The sequence below is a fragment of the Centruroides sculpturatus genome, unplaced genomic scaffold (genome assembly GCF_000671375.1).
Source record: "Centruroides sculpturatus isolate CEXI.00-Female unplaced genomic scaffold, Cexi_2.0 scaffold438, whole genome shotgun sequence".
NCBI lineage: Eukaryota > Metazoa > Arthropoda > Arachnida > Scorpiones > Buthidae > Centruroides > Centruroides sculpturatus.
Window position 1 is genome coordinate 147,562 of NW_019384671.1, and position 13,968 is coordinate 161,529.

The following is a 13,968-nucleotide window of genomic DNA, read 5'->3' on the forward strand; positions in this document are numbered from 1 at the left end:
TTAACCCTGGGCTAGTGCAGTGGGGTGTTTCGCCACCCCCAACGTTTTAAAAGTTGCACTATTCATAGATTTCACAAGAAATATTTGTGTCCTCTTCAGTAGCTTCATGATTTTATGTATAGAGCATGCTCAGAAATTACTACGATGCTGCAGAAATTCCAGTAAGAGAAAAACAACAGTTCTCAGTGGGGTCTCCAAACACCCCACAGTATTAATTACGATTTTTTTTAATTTTACAAATATTTGTTTTTTTTATTTTAAAAATAACTATAATGTGACCACATTTATTATCTATAATATAGATATAATAATCAATGTGAATAAAAATAATTTAAGTTTATTTTAATTCAAAATGGCTGACTTTCATAAACACATTGAGAAAATACCAAACATAGCAAGTTGCTTGTCATTTGCACTGAGTGCCAAAGTACAATGTCAGCTATTGAATCAGAGTGATAAAAATGCTTTAAAAACAATTTAGATTTTTACTATTGGTTTAATAATAAGATCTAATGTAATAAGTTTTTATAAATGTTGTTTTTTATTTTCGTGGATTTATGTACTAATATAATATATAATCATACCTGAATATAATCATATGTATAATGACACATGCCTTTACCAAATAAATGAGTAAATCTTTATGAATTTTTACTTACATGATTTATGGATACAAAAAAATGTCGGGGTGGACGAACGCCCCACTGCACTAATGCCGAAAAAAAACTCAGTGCACTAACGCAGGGTTAATGATGTCTTCAAAGTTCAACAAAGTTTTCGCAAAAAAATAACTTATCAGAATTCGCGCCCGCCGTTTGGTGCACTGCTTCGCGATGAAAACAAGCTTAAGCAATGGCGACGTCGAACGGTGCACACTCGGCAAGTAATCCTACAATTTTTTGTTTATAGCATAGTATATATGGATTATTTCCAAAAAAATATACGTATTTTGAAAATGTTAAGTCGAATTAGTCTAGAATAGATTAATTTTATGGAAGAAAACCTTACAAACAGCCGTAGTCCGTAAACTTCACACGTGTCGGGCTGTAATTGGCAAGGTCTCCTAAAATATCAAGTTAATAAAAAACGGAACTTGTCTACCTTGATATAGGGGGGTTCACTGTATATACTGTAAATGCACAGGAAAAAATTACAACTTTTTTTGTGCATTTAGTGTATGTATAAAAGTTTTTGTCATACCGTTTTCCCTTGTAAATTATAAAACTTTGTCGACCACGTAATTGTTAGTTTAATGTTCATTTGGTAACAAAATTCTTAAATACCTGAGTAGAAGAGTAGAATCCGTTATCAAGTTTTTGTGTATTCAACCAGTTCACAATTGAAAGAGACGTTGACATGTTCCTTAATTGGAGCTGAGTGGAAAGACCAAACGAAGTAATTTCTATCGATTCGATTTTTGAGGATTTTGCCCAATACCTATGATTTAGTCCTATTTAAAGTAATTTGAAACGAATCTCAATTCATAACGTGCCAATTTATAACTCGAATTTTTATAGAATTATTCATTGAAAATAAATTTACCTTTATCGTAAACTGACATTTTCATAAGTTTTTCGTTTGCTTGATGTTTTTTCTCACTATTTGTTGCTGCGAGTGCGTAAGCAGTTAATGCCATAACATATGGATCATTTATAGATTCGTACTGCTTTTCCAAAAATGATTTTGCTCTCAGTTGGGTATCATTCATATTCTAGGAATCAAATACTATGATAAATATTGCATAAAACGAATGTAGTTTAATTTTTAATATGTAAATTAAAAATATTACACTACTCACTAATGAACTACATTTACATTCTTGCAGTACGGTTAGAACAAATGCAGTCATGGGGACTTTTCCGTTGCTTCCGTTCTTTAGAAATAATTACTTTTATAGCCAAATTTACCTATTTAAATTATTTTTGTAAATATTGTTAAAACTCACCATTATATCTTCTTTTATAACGAAATAAGGATCCTTGAACGAGCCGTCAGAGTTTTGTTTAGAAATTATCCACTGTATAGCTTTGCAGGTGACATTTTCGTCTATATAAATTAGTTTGCTGGCTTGACAAAATAGTTTCGTAACAAACGATGTTAACCTACAAGAAATCATATTTATATGATAATTAATGCACAAATAAATATATTTCAGTTATTTTTAATGTCGGGTCAGACATTTTCATGAATAAAATCAATATTGAAAAAGTATATATGTTACCGTTAAAGCTCGAAATCCGTTAATGTGCAGATTACCTAGCTAATCTGCAGATTAACTAGCTAATCTGCAGATTAACTAGGGTGATCCGTTAAAGCTGCGAAAATTATTCCATTTCTCAAATTACCTAGGTAATCTGCAGATTAACTAGGGTGATCCGTTAAAGCTGCGAAAATTATTCCATTTCTCAAATTACCTAGGTAATCTGCATATTATCTAGATAATCTGCAAATTACCTACTAGGAGCTCGGTAAAGTGTAAATAAGATCTTTGCTGGAACAACAGCAACGTTTCTTTCTGTATGCTTAAATTAACATAATGTTATTTATTTAATTTTCGATATCTAAAGAATCAAGTTAATACAATCAACAAATTAGTTGATTGAATCAATCATCAATCAATTAAAAAAAACTTTAATACAAAAATTTTCATACCACAAAGCGTATTACATTCGATAAAGACTGAAGAAGACCTTGAAAAATTAGAAAATTGATACAAAAACTGATGCAGGAAATTTTAGCTGTGGTTCTTAGTAAAACGGAGGATGGCTTTTATAAACTTGATACTAAAACAGGTATTTTAAAACAATTGTATGCAAAATCTGAATTCAGTGTTTGCAAAGAGAGATTTTTAACGAAAGAAGATGGATGTCCCTGCTGTAGAAATATCTTTGCGTCAAACAGCAATAAAACAATCCCTTGGTACTGGGCAGGGTTTCAGAAAATGTGACTGCAAATCTAAATGTACCACAAATAGGCGTGCTTGTCGCAAAAACCAAGTGCTACGTAATTCAAAGTGTCACCAATCTTTAGATTTCACTAATAAGTAAGTACAATTTTATCATATGTTTTGCAAATTCATTTCCCTAATTGTAGTAATATTTTAAACTGTTTGATTTTTGTATTAAAGTTTTTTTAATTGATTGATGATTGATTCAATCAATTAATTTGTTGATTGTATTAACTTGATTCTTTAGATATCGAAAATTAAATAAATAACATTATTTTAATTTAAGCATACAGAAAGAAACGTTGCTGTTGTTCCAGCAAAAATCTTATTTTCACTTTACTGAGTGCCTAGTAGGTAATTTGCAGATTACCTAGTTAATTTGAGAAATGGAATAATTTTCGCAACTTTAATTGATCACCCTAGTTAATCTGCAGATTAGCTAGGTAATCTGCAGATTAGCTAGGTAATCTGCACATTAGCTAGATAATCTGCAGATTAGCTAGGTAATCTGCACATTAACGGATTTCGAGCTTTAGCGGTAACATATATATTATAACAGATTTAAAAATTTATTTACCAAATGCTTGAAGGTTTTTGTGGCCAGATACTGAATGAGCCATCTTGTTTTCTAAAAGTTAATGCTCTTTTATATCCTGTAATAAGTAAATTAATATTTATGTAAGTTATAATAGATATTAAATGTATAATAGTGTTCATACCTTCGGCCATAAAATCACGCAACTTTCTTTCTGTTTGCAAATCTATTTTTCCTGTACTTTTCAAGAAGTTTAATGTGTATAAATTCGGACCTAAGTGATTCATTGTTTGCTCGCAATTGCCAGTGGGCATTCTAATTGAGTATTGTGGATCGAGTAACGCTGCTTGAGCTATAGGTCCATATTCAGTACCTGAAATAAATCAAATTATTATCATTATACATTACAGCCTAACATTGAATACTATATATTTTACACAAAGAGAAGAAAATAAAAAACTTTAATTTGTTTCTGCCTGGCAAAAATGATAAAGATATCATGTGCCATTTTCAAAACGTACATTACAGTCGATTTGTCTTATTAATTTCCATGGATTTATTTATTTGAGTATGTGAGAATGTGTCCTTTTTACCACCCCGTTCTTTTCATGAAGTATCTGAGCTTAGAACATAAGCAATTTTCTTTCTCAAGATAAAAATAAATTAAGTGAATGATTACAGTAAACTCCCCTTATAAAACGGGTTCATATAATACGGATTCGTATATAACGGCGAAAAATTGCGACTGTATTTGTAAAAACACGCTAAAAGAGACTCGTAAAATACTGTAAAACGTCATCGCCGACTCGTGTCGCGACAGGATTAATCGAATATAGTCCAATAGCGGATATTGCACAAACTGTTCAGTTTAAACAAGCAGCAGACCTACTAAAAACCATTTATTATTTAATGGCCATAGATTTAAATTATATTTATATTACTGATGTCTCCAAAGTTCGGCGATTTTTTCGCAGAAAAATAACTTATTAGGAAACACGCGCCCGCCATTCGATGCGCCGCTCCATGAAAAAACAAGCTTAAGCAATGGCGTAGTCGAACGGTGCACACTCGGTAAGTAATCCTACAATTTTTTGTTTATATCATAGTTTATATGGATTATTCCCAAGAAATTATACGTATCTTATAAATGTTAAGTCGAATTAGTCTAGAATCGATTAATTTTATGGAAGAAAACCTTTCAAACAGTTGTAGTTCCTGAACTGCGTATGTGCCGGGCTGTGATTGGCTCATGTATTTAAGTGATCGTAAAACACGAATTCATATAAAACGGAACGTATCTATTGTATTACAAGGAGGTCTACTATATATATTGAAAGTCATACAAGTGACTCTCAAATTTACGAATTTTATATAGTGTTAAAAATTATTTCTTTAACTACTTTCTACGTATTGTGGTATTTGATCTTACCAACTAAAGATATGACAGCCATCTCGCTACCAGGAATATGTGTTTTTCCAGGTTTAAGACTAAATTTGATTTTTTGTAGCTGCTTCGATGCATCTGTAATATCTAATTTATATAATTAATTAATTTATTAGTTAATAAAAATTTTTATTTATTAAAAATAATTCAGCATTAAATATTTAAACAAATACATCTTTACCAAAGCATAAACTGAGGTTACTTTTTACAATAAATTATACAAAAGTAATAATTATATCTTCGATGAAATCGTTATAAAAAGACTAAAATGCTTATAATTTATGACAATGTTCCTACGTGTATATTACATATACATATTTTAAAATTAATATTAAATAAAATATACAAATATAACTAATTGTTGAGATTAAAAATATTGTTTGACTTAATAATAGTTCATTGGAATTAAATATTCTCAGAGTAAAACATAAACATATCTAATATACACCTGATAAAACATCGGAAACGATATTTCTAGTCCTTCTTTTTTGTTGGTTTGTTGGATCTAAAGTGATAAAATACTCCATTTCCTCAGTCGCATCTTCATCCTGAAAATGTTCAATATAAAATATGTAAATTATGCATTCGTAGATTATGTGAAGTTGTTAAACATTTTTATTTATGGCAATGTGTTTTTAGTAATTTTTTTCATATTTTCATAAATATGCAAGTCGTATAAATATATCTAAAAGTTACACTATTAGTAAGTTCTAAAACACGTTATTCTGATATTACTAATTGCTTTTAGTGTTAGCTTTCAATGCACTCTTCTCCCTTTCACATCTTATTTTCTCAATGAAATTGTTATTGGTTAACAGCCGAACCATGTATGTTTTGTCTTTCTTTAATTTTCGTTCTATGACAAATCTATGGTAAGACTTTTGTAAGTACTTTCAACTTTTCTATCCATTAATACGCATATCATTATCACAATGTAATTTCCCTCCATCGCTATCAGAAAAATGAAGGAAAATTACTAAAATTTTTGTCCACCTCACAAAAAATAAACCATAGCTCGCTATTCTTGTTTAGATCACTGAGAAACGAAAGCACATAGTTTGTGGTACATACAATCTCAGCTCACATATAAATGGAACACAGCTCACAATTTCTCTTTGCTGCTCTCAGAAAAACGAGCATGGCGTAATATCCCACAATTTGAACTCTCACTACAATGATTAAAAGTCGTGCCATTTAGTTATTCAGTAGCAGCTAGTAGTTACTCCAATGTTGTTTAATCAGAAGTTACTTTCAGTAGTTACACCAGTTACTCCATGTTGTTTCATCAGAATTGTAAGAGGATTGCAAACTCAAATTCAATATTTTCACATATAGAATTTGATACACAATGTGATTTTTATGCTTAATATGAAATCTGAAAAAAATATTTTTTGTTTTATATAATATTTTAGAAATTTAAAGACAAAGTATCTTACCACCACATGTAATTTTCTGGCTACAATATCCTTTCCATAAGGACTTAGAGCCACAACACGAATGAGATAATCCTGAGCCACTAATGGAACAATTGAAAAATGCACCGTTCCTGTAGAATTAGGTGCGACTGTGATTCTCTTTTGTTCGCCTTTCTCTCCTTCTTTTACTCCACTACGTAGATTCTTCACTCCATACATATAAACAGTTACCTAAAATATTACAATACGCATTACTTTTTACGTAACAATCTGTTCTTAAACGTACATAAAACATTTGAAAGTAATAGAATAAGGACATATATATATATTTTTGAAAAAGTTAGAATTACTGTACTTAATGAAAATAATATTTCAAACTAAAATTTTGAAAACGATTATTTCAGAAATGTTGCTTTCATTTTCATTCATTTATAAACAGCCATTGTAATCTCACTGAACACCGATAGAGGGTAGTGAATTCAGCTATAATTAAAGGGCCATCATACGGATTTTTCCAGCTAATCTTCACATGTCTAACATCTTAATAGAGACCAGTTTTCCATAGAAAGTCTTCTCAAAACAAATCTCCTTACCACGTGGGTTCAGGCATTAGAACTGACTAATGGGCTGGACACGTGGAGTTTTTCTTGTTTTTTTTTCACATGTCTAACATTTAAACAAAAGGTCATTTTCTGTGAAATGTTTTTTTGGAAAGAAGTATTTTTATCCACCTCAAAACATCATCTAAACGTTGTTTTGCCATAGTCCAACAATTCGACCCTTTCTATAATTTGTCATATTTAGATTAAGGCAAAGTTTCCTCAATTTTAAACCGTCTTATTGGACCCGATATCAGTAACACCATTATGAAAAAATTAACGAAATTTACTTAGACTCTAGCAGTATAGTAGTTTGTATTAAACAAGTAATGTTGCTAATTAAAATTACTCAATGCACATAACATTATTTCGTATAATATTAGCCATTAATTGACATTTTATGAGATAATACAATGTTTACGTTTGAAATAAAAAGTACAGAACATAAAATTATTCGTCAACTGTACTTACCGGTATTTTCTGCGGAAAATAATTGAATACAGTTGCTTGAAAATCCAACTGTTCGTTGAGTACGAGAGAATATGGGATATTAAATCGAAGAAAGATTCTTTTAAATGATTTGATTTCTATGGCATCGGTAACACACGTTCCCCACTGAGGTGATACACTAACAGCTTGTATCATCCACGTTGTGATGCTGTCTGGTAATTTCGTATTAACCACTGAAATTCTATTATGCCTGTAAAAAAACTCTTTATTGTCATCCATACTCTTCAATATAAAAAGGGGGCAGTGCCTTCTAAAATTACTTTAATAGAAGTAAGGAAGTAAAGCAGAAATGTAGACTTTGCTCATCTAGCTGTGTTAAAGCCGCACTAATAAAGTATGAAAAGTAAAAGATAAAAAAAATGAAAATCAACGGCAATTTTTCTATGGTCTGAGTGCCAATGAAAAACGCCCTTGTTTATTTGCTTTAATTCGATCTCGAATCCCTAAGATAGTAAGCTTAATCCTTAATTGTCATGGTCATTTCGGCGCCCTATTACAAAAGTTACTGTAACTTACAAAACATTTAATGTAAAAACTGGGTGGTTTAAAATAACTATCTTTATTTGAAGCTGTCGGTAATTTTAAGGAAAAACTTTAATGAAGCCAAAATTGGTACATTTCTATCTGAGAAGGGAAAGAAGCATGGAAAAAAAACATGTTTATATAACAATTCATTTGCCTGCACAAAAACGTCGCCATGACTTAGTAAGTCACATCTTTATTGTCTATTGTAAAAAGTTGTATGAAAAAATAGAAAACAAACTAAACGATTATAAGATTCAACTTTTNAACAGATAGTGCTGCCAGTACGAAAACCTAAGTTCGCTTTTCCATGAGGCATTATGCTTTTCTGTGAAAATGAATTAAAGTAGATCATATTCTGTCTATTTATATAAATAAAAATATAATATTCATTTATTCCTACCGATTCCTTTGAAATTTGACACAACGTTGCATTGAATACGCACGTGTTTTTATATAATATACGTGTCGAAATTCCCTCCACTGAAGGGAGATGGTTAAGATTAAGGCTTACCATAAAAAACTCTGCTACTATTTATATTATTTTAGATGCGGATTTTTGCGTTTTTGATTGCGTTTTAATAGGGTACGTCAATAGAATGTACACTAAGAAGGGACTTTTCGAAAAAATTCCTCTCCACGGGGAAAGTGGTATACATTTAAATTAGATACATTTTGAGCCACAACAACGCGCAGCGGGGTCTGTAGTCAATCATAAAAGGCGAATTTATACAGTTTTACATTGAAGATATGTAAAATTGGGTGCATGTAATCGAAAAAAACCGTAAAATTTTACGATATCCGATAAGGCAGCATATTTCATAAACCGGCACCCAGTCTTTCCCTGTTTGAATTTTTACTTATACTTTGTTATTTTATGGAATTTTTCGTAATATTAACTAAACAATCAAGATAAATAAAATAAAACGTAAGAATGCAAATGCGAATAATGATGTTTTGTCCTTAACAGAACTGTCGATCATGTCCTTAGGAACAAGAAAGTCATAGGAATCATATTTCTAAATATGACCCTTCACGACATATAGCCCAGAAATCATCCTAAAGCCTACTTCCAAAAGCTTTAGGCAGTCACGCTAAGCCTATCGCGTGTTTAACAGTATAGCACAGTGATCAAAGGTTCTAAAAATATTTATCGGTAAAGAATAAAAAAAAAGTCCTAAACGAATTTCTTCACGAGAGATTTTTGCCACTAACTGTGAAACCTAATGACGCAGTTATGGTGGCCATATTGTTGTCATCTATGTTTGTTATAGGCACCGCGATCAATGTTATGGTGCCTATAGCAAACATAGCCAACAGCATAATTCATATATGCAATTGTACCAAATACAATACCCGATTTCGTAATCTTCGAATAACCAAGTTTCTCTGAAATCACTTCGAATTGATGGTTGGTTTTCCTTGCTTTCATCAATTTTATCATCGATAACGACATCATCTTCTTGCTTTTTGATGGTACTCATTTTTAAGTGATTATTTCCTATAAAAATTTTGTTTAATCAAATGAAATTTTGAAATTTTAGTGTTAAATTTTCTAGTTATACTTAACAATAATGTACAGGTTCAAAATAATTTTACCTATAGAGTGAGCATTCATATTTTCTATGCGGAAATTCCCAAAAACTAATATACCGGAATCGGAAAGGATCTTTAAGGGATTTGTTTCATTTTTTGATCCATAACCATTATCAGATTCTGCTATTCTCGTAAACAACTGTGGAATTAGAGGAACTGTTTAAAAGTTTCATTAATACATAAATTATTTTTCTGTTAAACGACAAAGAACTTGATACTATAATACGAATGGTCCAGCAATAAGGGCTCTCTGCGAGCAATCAGATCCGTACGGTTTGAAAAACTTCAAGAATCTACTTCCAGATACGTCAAACCATAACCCTTGCTACTGTGTTTGTCCAGTTCTTTGTGGAACTGAACAAACCCGGAAAAGGATTGCTAGAAAAAAGCACGAGAAGAAAAGATTTTTTAAAAAAAGTAGAATCCTACTTACTTTTTCTTTTGTAAATCTATGTTCGTTCCTCAGCGAATATAGAGCTTTATCAACTGCAAACAATCCTACTTTAGTCTTTGGTTCTCCTTTTAATATGAAATTTCCTTCTCCGCCTGGCTCAAATTTCCGAAAATTGGGATTTATTATGACCTAACAATAGAAAAAATTCAACATCTTACCAATTAAATCAAACAATTAATGTTAAGATAGCAATAAAAGGTAGTGTTGTAGAACAGCGGTCCCCNAATTCTTCCACGATCCATAACCTGTAAATAAATATGAAATGGCATTTGTATGAATTATTATAAATTACAGTTGCGGTTTTTATATGCATTGTAAAAAATTCAAAATTGGAAAAAACACAAGACAGTTAAGGTACCAGAAAACCGATCTGGGAGAATTGCGATCTAAACAATCCTACTTTAGTCTTTGGTTCTCCTTTTAATATGAAATTTCCTTCTCCGCCTGGCTCAAATTTCCGAAAATTGGGATTTATTATGACCTAACAATAGAAAAAATTCAACATCTTACCAATTAAATCAAACAATTAATGTTAAGATAGCAATAAAAGGTAGTGTTGTAGAATACATCACAAAAAGACAAATAAATATATTTTGTATATTTAAAAAAAAAAACTAATCATATAGAATTACGAGTAAGTTTGTATGATGTTGGTATAATTATACTAATTGATTTTGGTCACATTAACCGATTAAACGATTATACTGAGTTCGTGCCAAACTAATAGCTTCGCTACGTGGAGTATTTTGGGTCTTCTTAACGTATCTAATACTTGATTTCGACAAGTTTCTCATATAAAGTCTATCAGTAGACATCTTCCTTTGGCGGATCACCACATTTGATTTCTATCAAACTCAAGTAATAGTTTAGACAATAAGACAGTAGGCAGGTTACTCATTGCTAGTAAATTACCAGATGCATATCTGATTATTTTGGAAAATAATTTAAAAACATTCCGAATTTTATAGTGTCTATAAAAATAAACTTTTAATAGTTTAATATTACACAAGTGTTTTGTAACAAATTTAATCAAATATTCATTGCTTGTTTTAAAAGAAATAATTAAAGACAGAACACTTCAGAATAATCAACTCAACAAAAAGATGAATGATCTTCAAAACAAATTCATCATTGGAAAACTTGCCTGTGTTAGACATTAAAAACGTGAAGAAACCCATAATTTTCCATTCAGCCACGATTTTGGTCAGATGTAAACAGATGCGAACTGTGATTCAATTGTTTTTATTCTTTCTGCCAGTATATTTATTGCAGCCTTACCATTTATGGAAAAATAAAAGAAGAAACAAATGTATAATATAGTACTATTATAGTTCACATTACAATAAGACACACTTCGAAAGTAAATAGAAGTCACTATTTTCCTTTTGCTTTTTTAGCCGTTATGTATGTAACATGGGAAAGAACTGGATTCGTATGAAATTTGAATTTCGGAGAATTTTGCAAATACAGTAGAGCTTCGTTTATCCGAAAGTCAATTATCCGAAAGAATTCCAGTCGGCAAATTTAAATTTTCGCCAGTGCTGTGGCGCTGCAATCTTTGGCTATGTCTTGGGTTACTCAAATATTTTTTACGTTTTTGATACTAAATTAACTTTTGAAGTATAGTTTTTTATATTAGTATTATAAATATAGAAAATAAAATTGTTTTAATTACTGGTTTTGGACTCATTGCCATCTGAAACAGATACATTAAAAAAGGGGAAGAAAATATGGAAAAAACGAACCACGATTGCATAGTAGGAAAACGTAATATACAAAATTACTGTCAAATATCAGCCGGACGACATCACAGAAGACTGTGATGTCGTTGGATCCATGTAACCGGCACCCAGTCTTTCCCAGTTTGAATTTTTACTTATACTTTGTTATTTTATGAAATTTTTCGTGATATTAATTAAACAATTAAAATAAATAAAATAAAACGCAAGAATGCAGATGCGAACAATTATGTTGGGTCCTTAACAGAACTGTCGATCATGTCCATAGGAACAAAAATGTGAAGGAAATCATACTTCTGAATATAACCCTTCCAGACATATAGCCGCGAAATCAGCCTAAAGCCTACTTTCAGGAGCTGTAGGCAAGTCACCCAAGCCTATCACAGATNAAAGAATTCCAGTCGGCAAATTTAAATTTTCGCCAGTGCTGTGGCGCTGCATTCTTTGGCTATGTCTTGGGTTACTCAAATATTTTTTACGTTTTTGATACTAAATTAACTTTTGAAGTATAGTTTTTTATCGTTTTTATATTTATTTTATTTGTACAAAATGAAAAAATAATTTTTAACGATACAATAGGCTTTGTTAGGCTTAACATCGACGAAAATTCAACGCTAAGCGACACGCGATGGAAAAAAATTTCAACATGGGATCGGTTAATTTAATATATTTTTCGCACATAATCGGTTATCCGAAACAGCGATCTTCCGAACAACCCCAGTCTCCAATTGATTCGGATAAACGACGCTCTACTGTATCTGATTTCGAAGAACCTCTGAACTCAAAAATGAAAACGAAAAAAAAAACTCCGTGTATGTAAGCATGTGTGTCCGCATACATATGTTGGTATCTATTTCGTTTTATATCTCAAGATGTAGTAAAGATTACTTAATCAATGAAATTTGGCAAGATAACTTGCATATATGCTTGACACTGTCAAATTACAGTAACTAAAGTTAGAGGAGTGACAAGATAAGATAAGATAAAAGATTTTGGGTAGGGTGAAACGTAATAAAAGTTTAAATATTTAAAAGCATTTGTGATATTTTTGAAAGATTACACTATCTTCAGAATTAAGCATTTAGTTCTTACTTTATAGTTAATAATACAAAAGTAATTTGTAATTAAAATTTTATAAGAGATCGCACAAAATACAACTTTATGTACGGTAGACTCCCCTATAACACTGTTGATAATTTTTGTGTTATATAAATTCTATGTTGTACGAGTCACTTAGATTTTAGAAATATGAGCCATTCACAGCCCGGCACACGTATTTGTAAAATCTAAGTGATTCTAACAACATGAAATTCATATAACACGGAATTATCAACAGTGTTATAGGTGGTCTACTGTATTACAGTTAAGAATACCGTATAAAGGTTATTTGTTAATAAAATGTCATAACAGCCGATAAAGCTACAAAACTCATTGCTGGATATTTTTCTGCTACAGCAAACCGTATATAACATTTCGAAATACTGACGTTTGTTGCTATATACGTTAAAAAACAAATTAATTTTATTTTCTATAACACGTTTATTTTTGTTCACGTTATATTACTCACAAGTTTAAGACATTTTACCTCAGTTTTTCGATGACATTCCGCTTCTACTTCTATTGTTATCGAATCAACGAATAGCTCTTTATCCACTAACATAAATACCAGAACTTTTACAACTGGTGACATTTCAGCCGTAATTTTAAGTTTTAATCCTCTCAGATAAGTTGCTTTTAACGTTTCTGAGTATAAATGTTTCATAAGTTGAATTCTTCCACGATCCATAACCTGTAAATAAATATGAAATGGCATTTGTATGAATTATTATAAATTACAGTTGCGGTTTTTATATGCATTGTAAAAAATTCAAAATTGAAAAAAACACAAGACAGTTAAGGTACCAGAAAACCGATCTGGGAGAATTGCGATCTAATCCGATCATACAATTCTCCAAGTATCATCTATGGATGCCAGTTCTAAATATGTCGGATCCAGGTTTCTCTCTTTCCGAATCACCCGCATGTTTCTCTGCTTACCTCATCAATTAAAACTGTCATTAGAAACGTGTTTAAGAAAATTCAATTATTTATACTTACTATGAAAAATACATTTCCAATTTGACCATTTGTGTTACTTGTAAAGTATATAAACAAGGTCCAACCAATCTGTGTGGAAGATAAGACATGTATTTCAATAATTTAAAAAA

The 13,968-nt window shown here is 30.9% G+C and overlaps 2 protein-coding genes across 2 annotated transcripts in view; both read right to left on the reverse strand.

Annotated features, from left to right (window-relative positions):
- Positions 1–1,256: 1,256 nt before the first annotated feature.
- Positions 1,257–13,968, reverse strand: part of LOC111626722 (CD109 antigen-like) — a 73,257-nt gene continuing 60,545 nt past the window's right edge. Inside the window, exons 20-26 of the mRNA XM_023370203.1 lie at positions 4,912–5,013; positions 3,667–3,855; positions 3,525–3,600; positions 1,946–2,102; positions 1,799–1,873; positions 1,543–1,711; positions 1,257–1,450 (exon numbers count right to left, since the gene is read on the reverse strand). Coding sequence (XP_023225971.1) covers positions 1,257–1,450; positions 1,543–1,711; positions 1,799–1,873; positions 1,946–2,102; positions 3,525–3,600; positions 3,667–3,855; positions 4,912–5,013 — 962 coding nt within the window. The remainder of the gene's footprint in view (positions 1,451–1,542; positions 1,712–1,798; positions 1,874–1,945; positions 2,103–3,524; positions 3,601–3,666; positions 3,856–4,911; positions 5,014–13,968) is intronic.
- On the reverse strand, positions 6,084–7,635 carry LOC111626705 (complement C5-like). The gene is made up of 3 exons (XM_023370191.1): positions 7,412–7,635; positions 6,363–6,572; positions 6,084–6,301 (listed from the first exon to the last, which is right to left on the reverse strand). The coding sequence occupies exons 1-3, from the start codon at positions 7,583–7,585 to the stop codon at positions 6,290–6,292; spliced, it is 396 nt and encodes a 131-aa protein (XP_023225959.1). The 5' UTR covers positions 7,586–7,635; the 3' UTR covers positions 6,084–6,289.

What these genes read in the sequence shown, in the direction of transcription:
- LOC111626705 (XM_023370191.1), bottom strand. Translation starts at nt 7,585, where the DNA reads ATGATACAAGCTGTTAGTGTATCACCTCAGTGGGGAACGTGTGTTACC. An exon ending in ATTTTCCGCAGAAAATACCG is followed by an intron (nt 6,573 to 7,411) that starts GTAAGTACAGTT and finishes GTAATATTTTAG; the next exon opens with GTAACTGTTTATATGTATGG.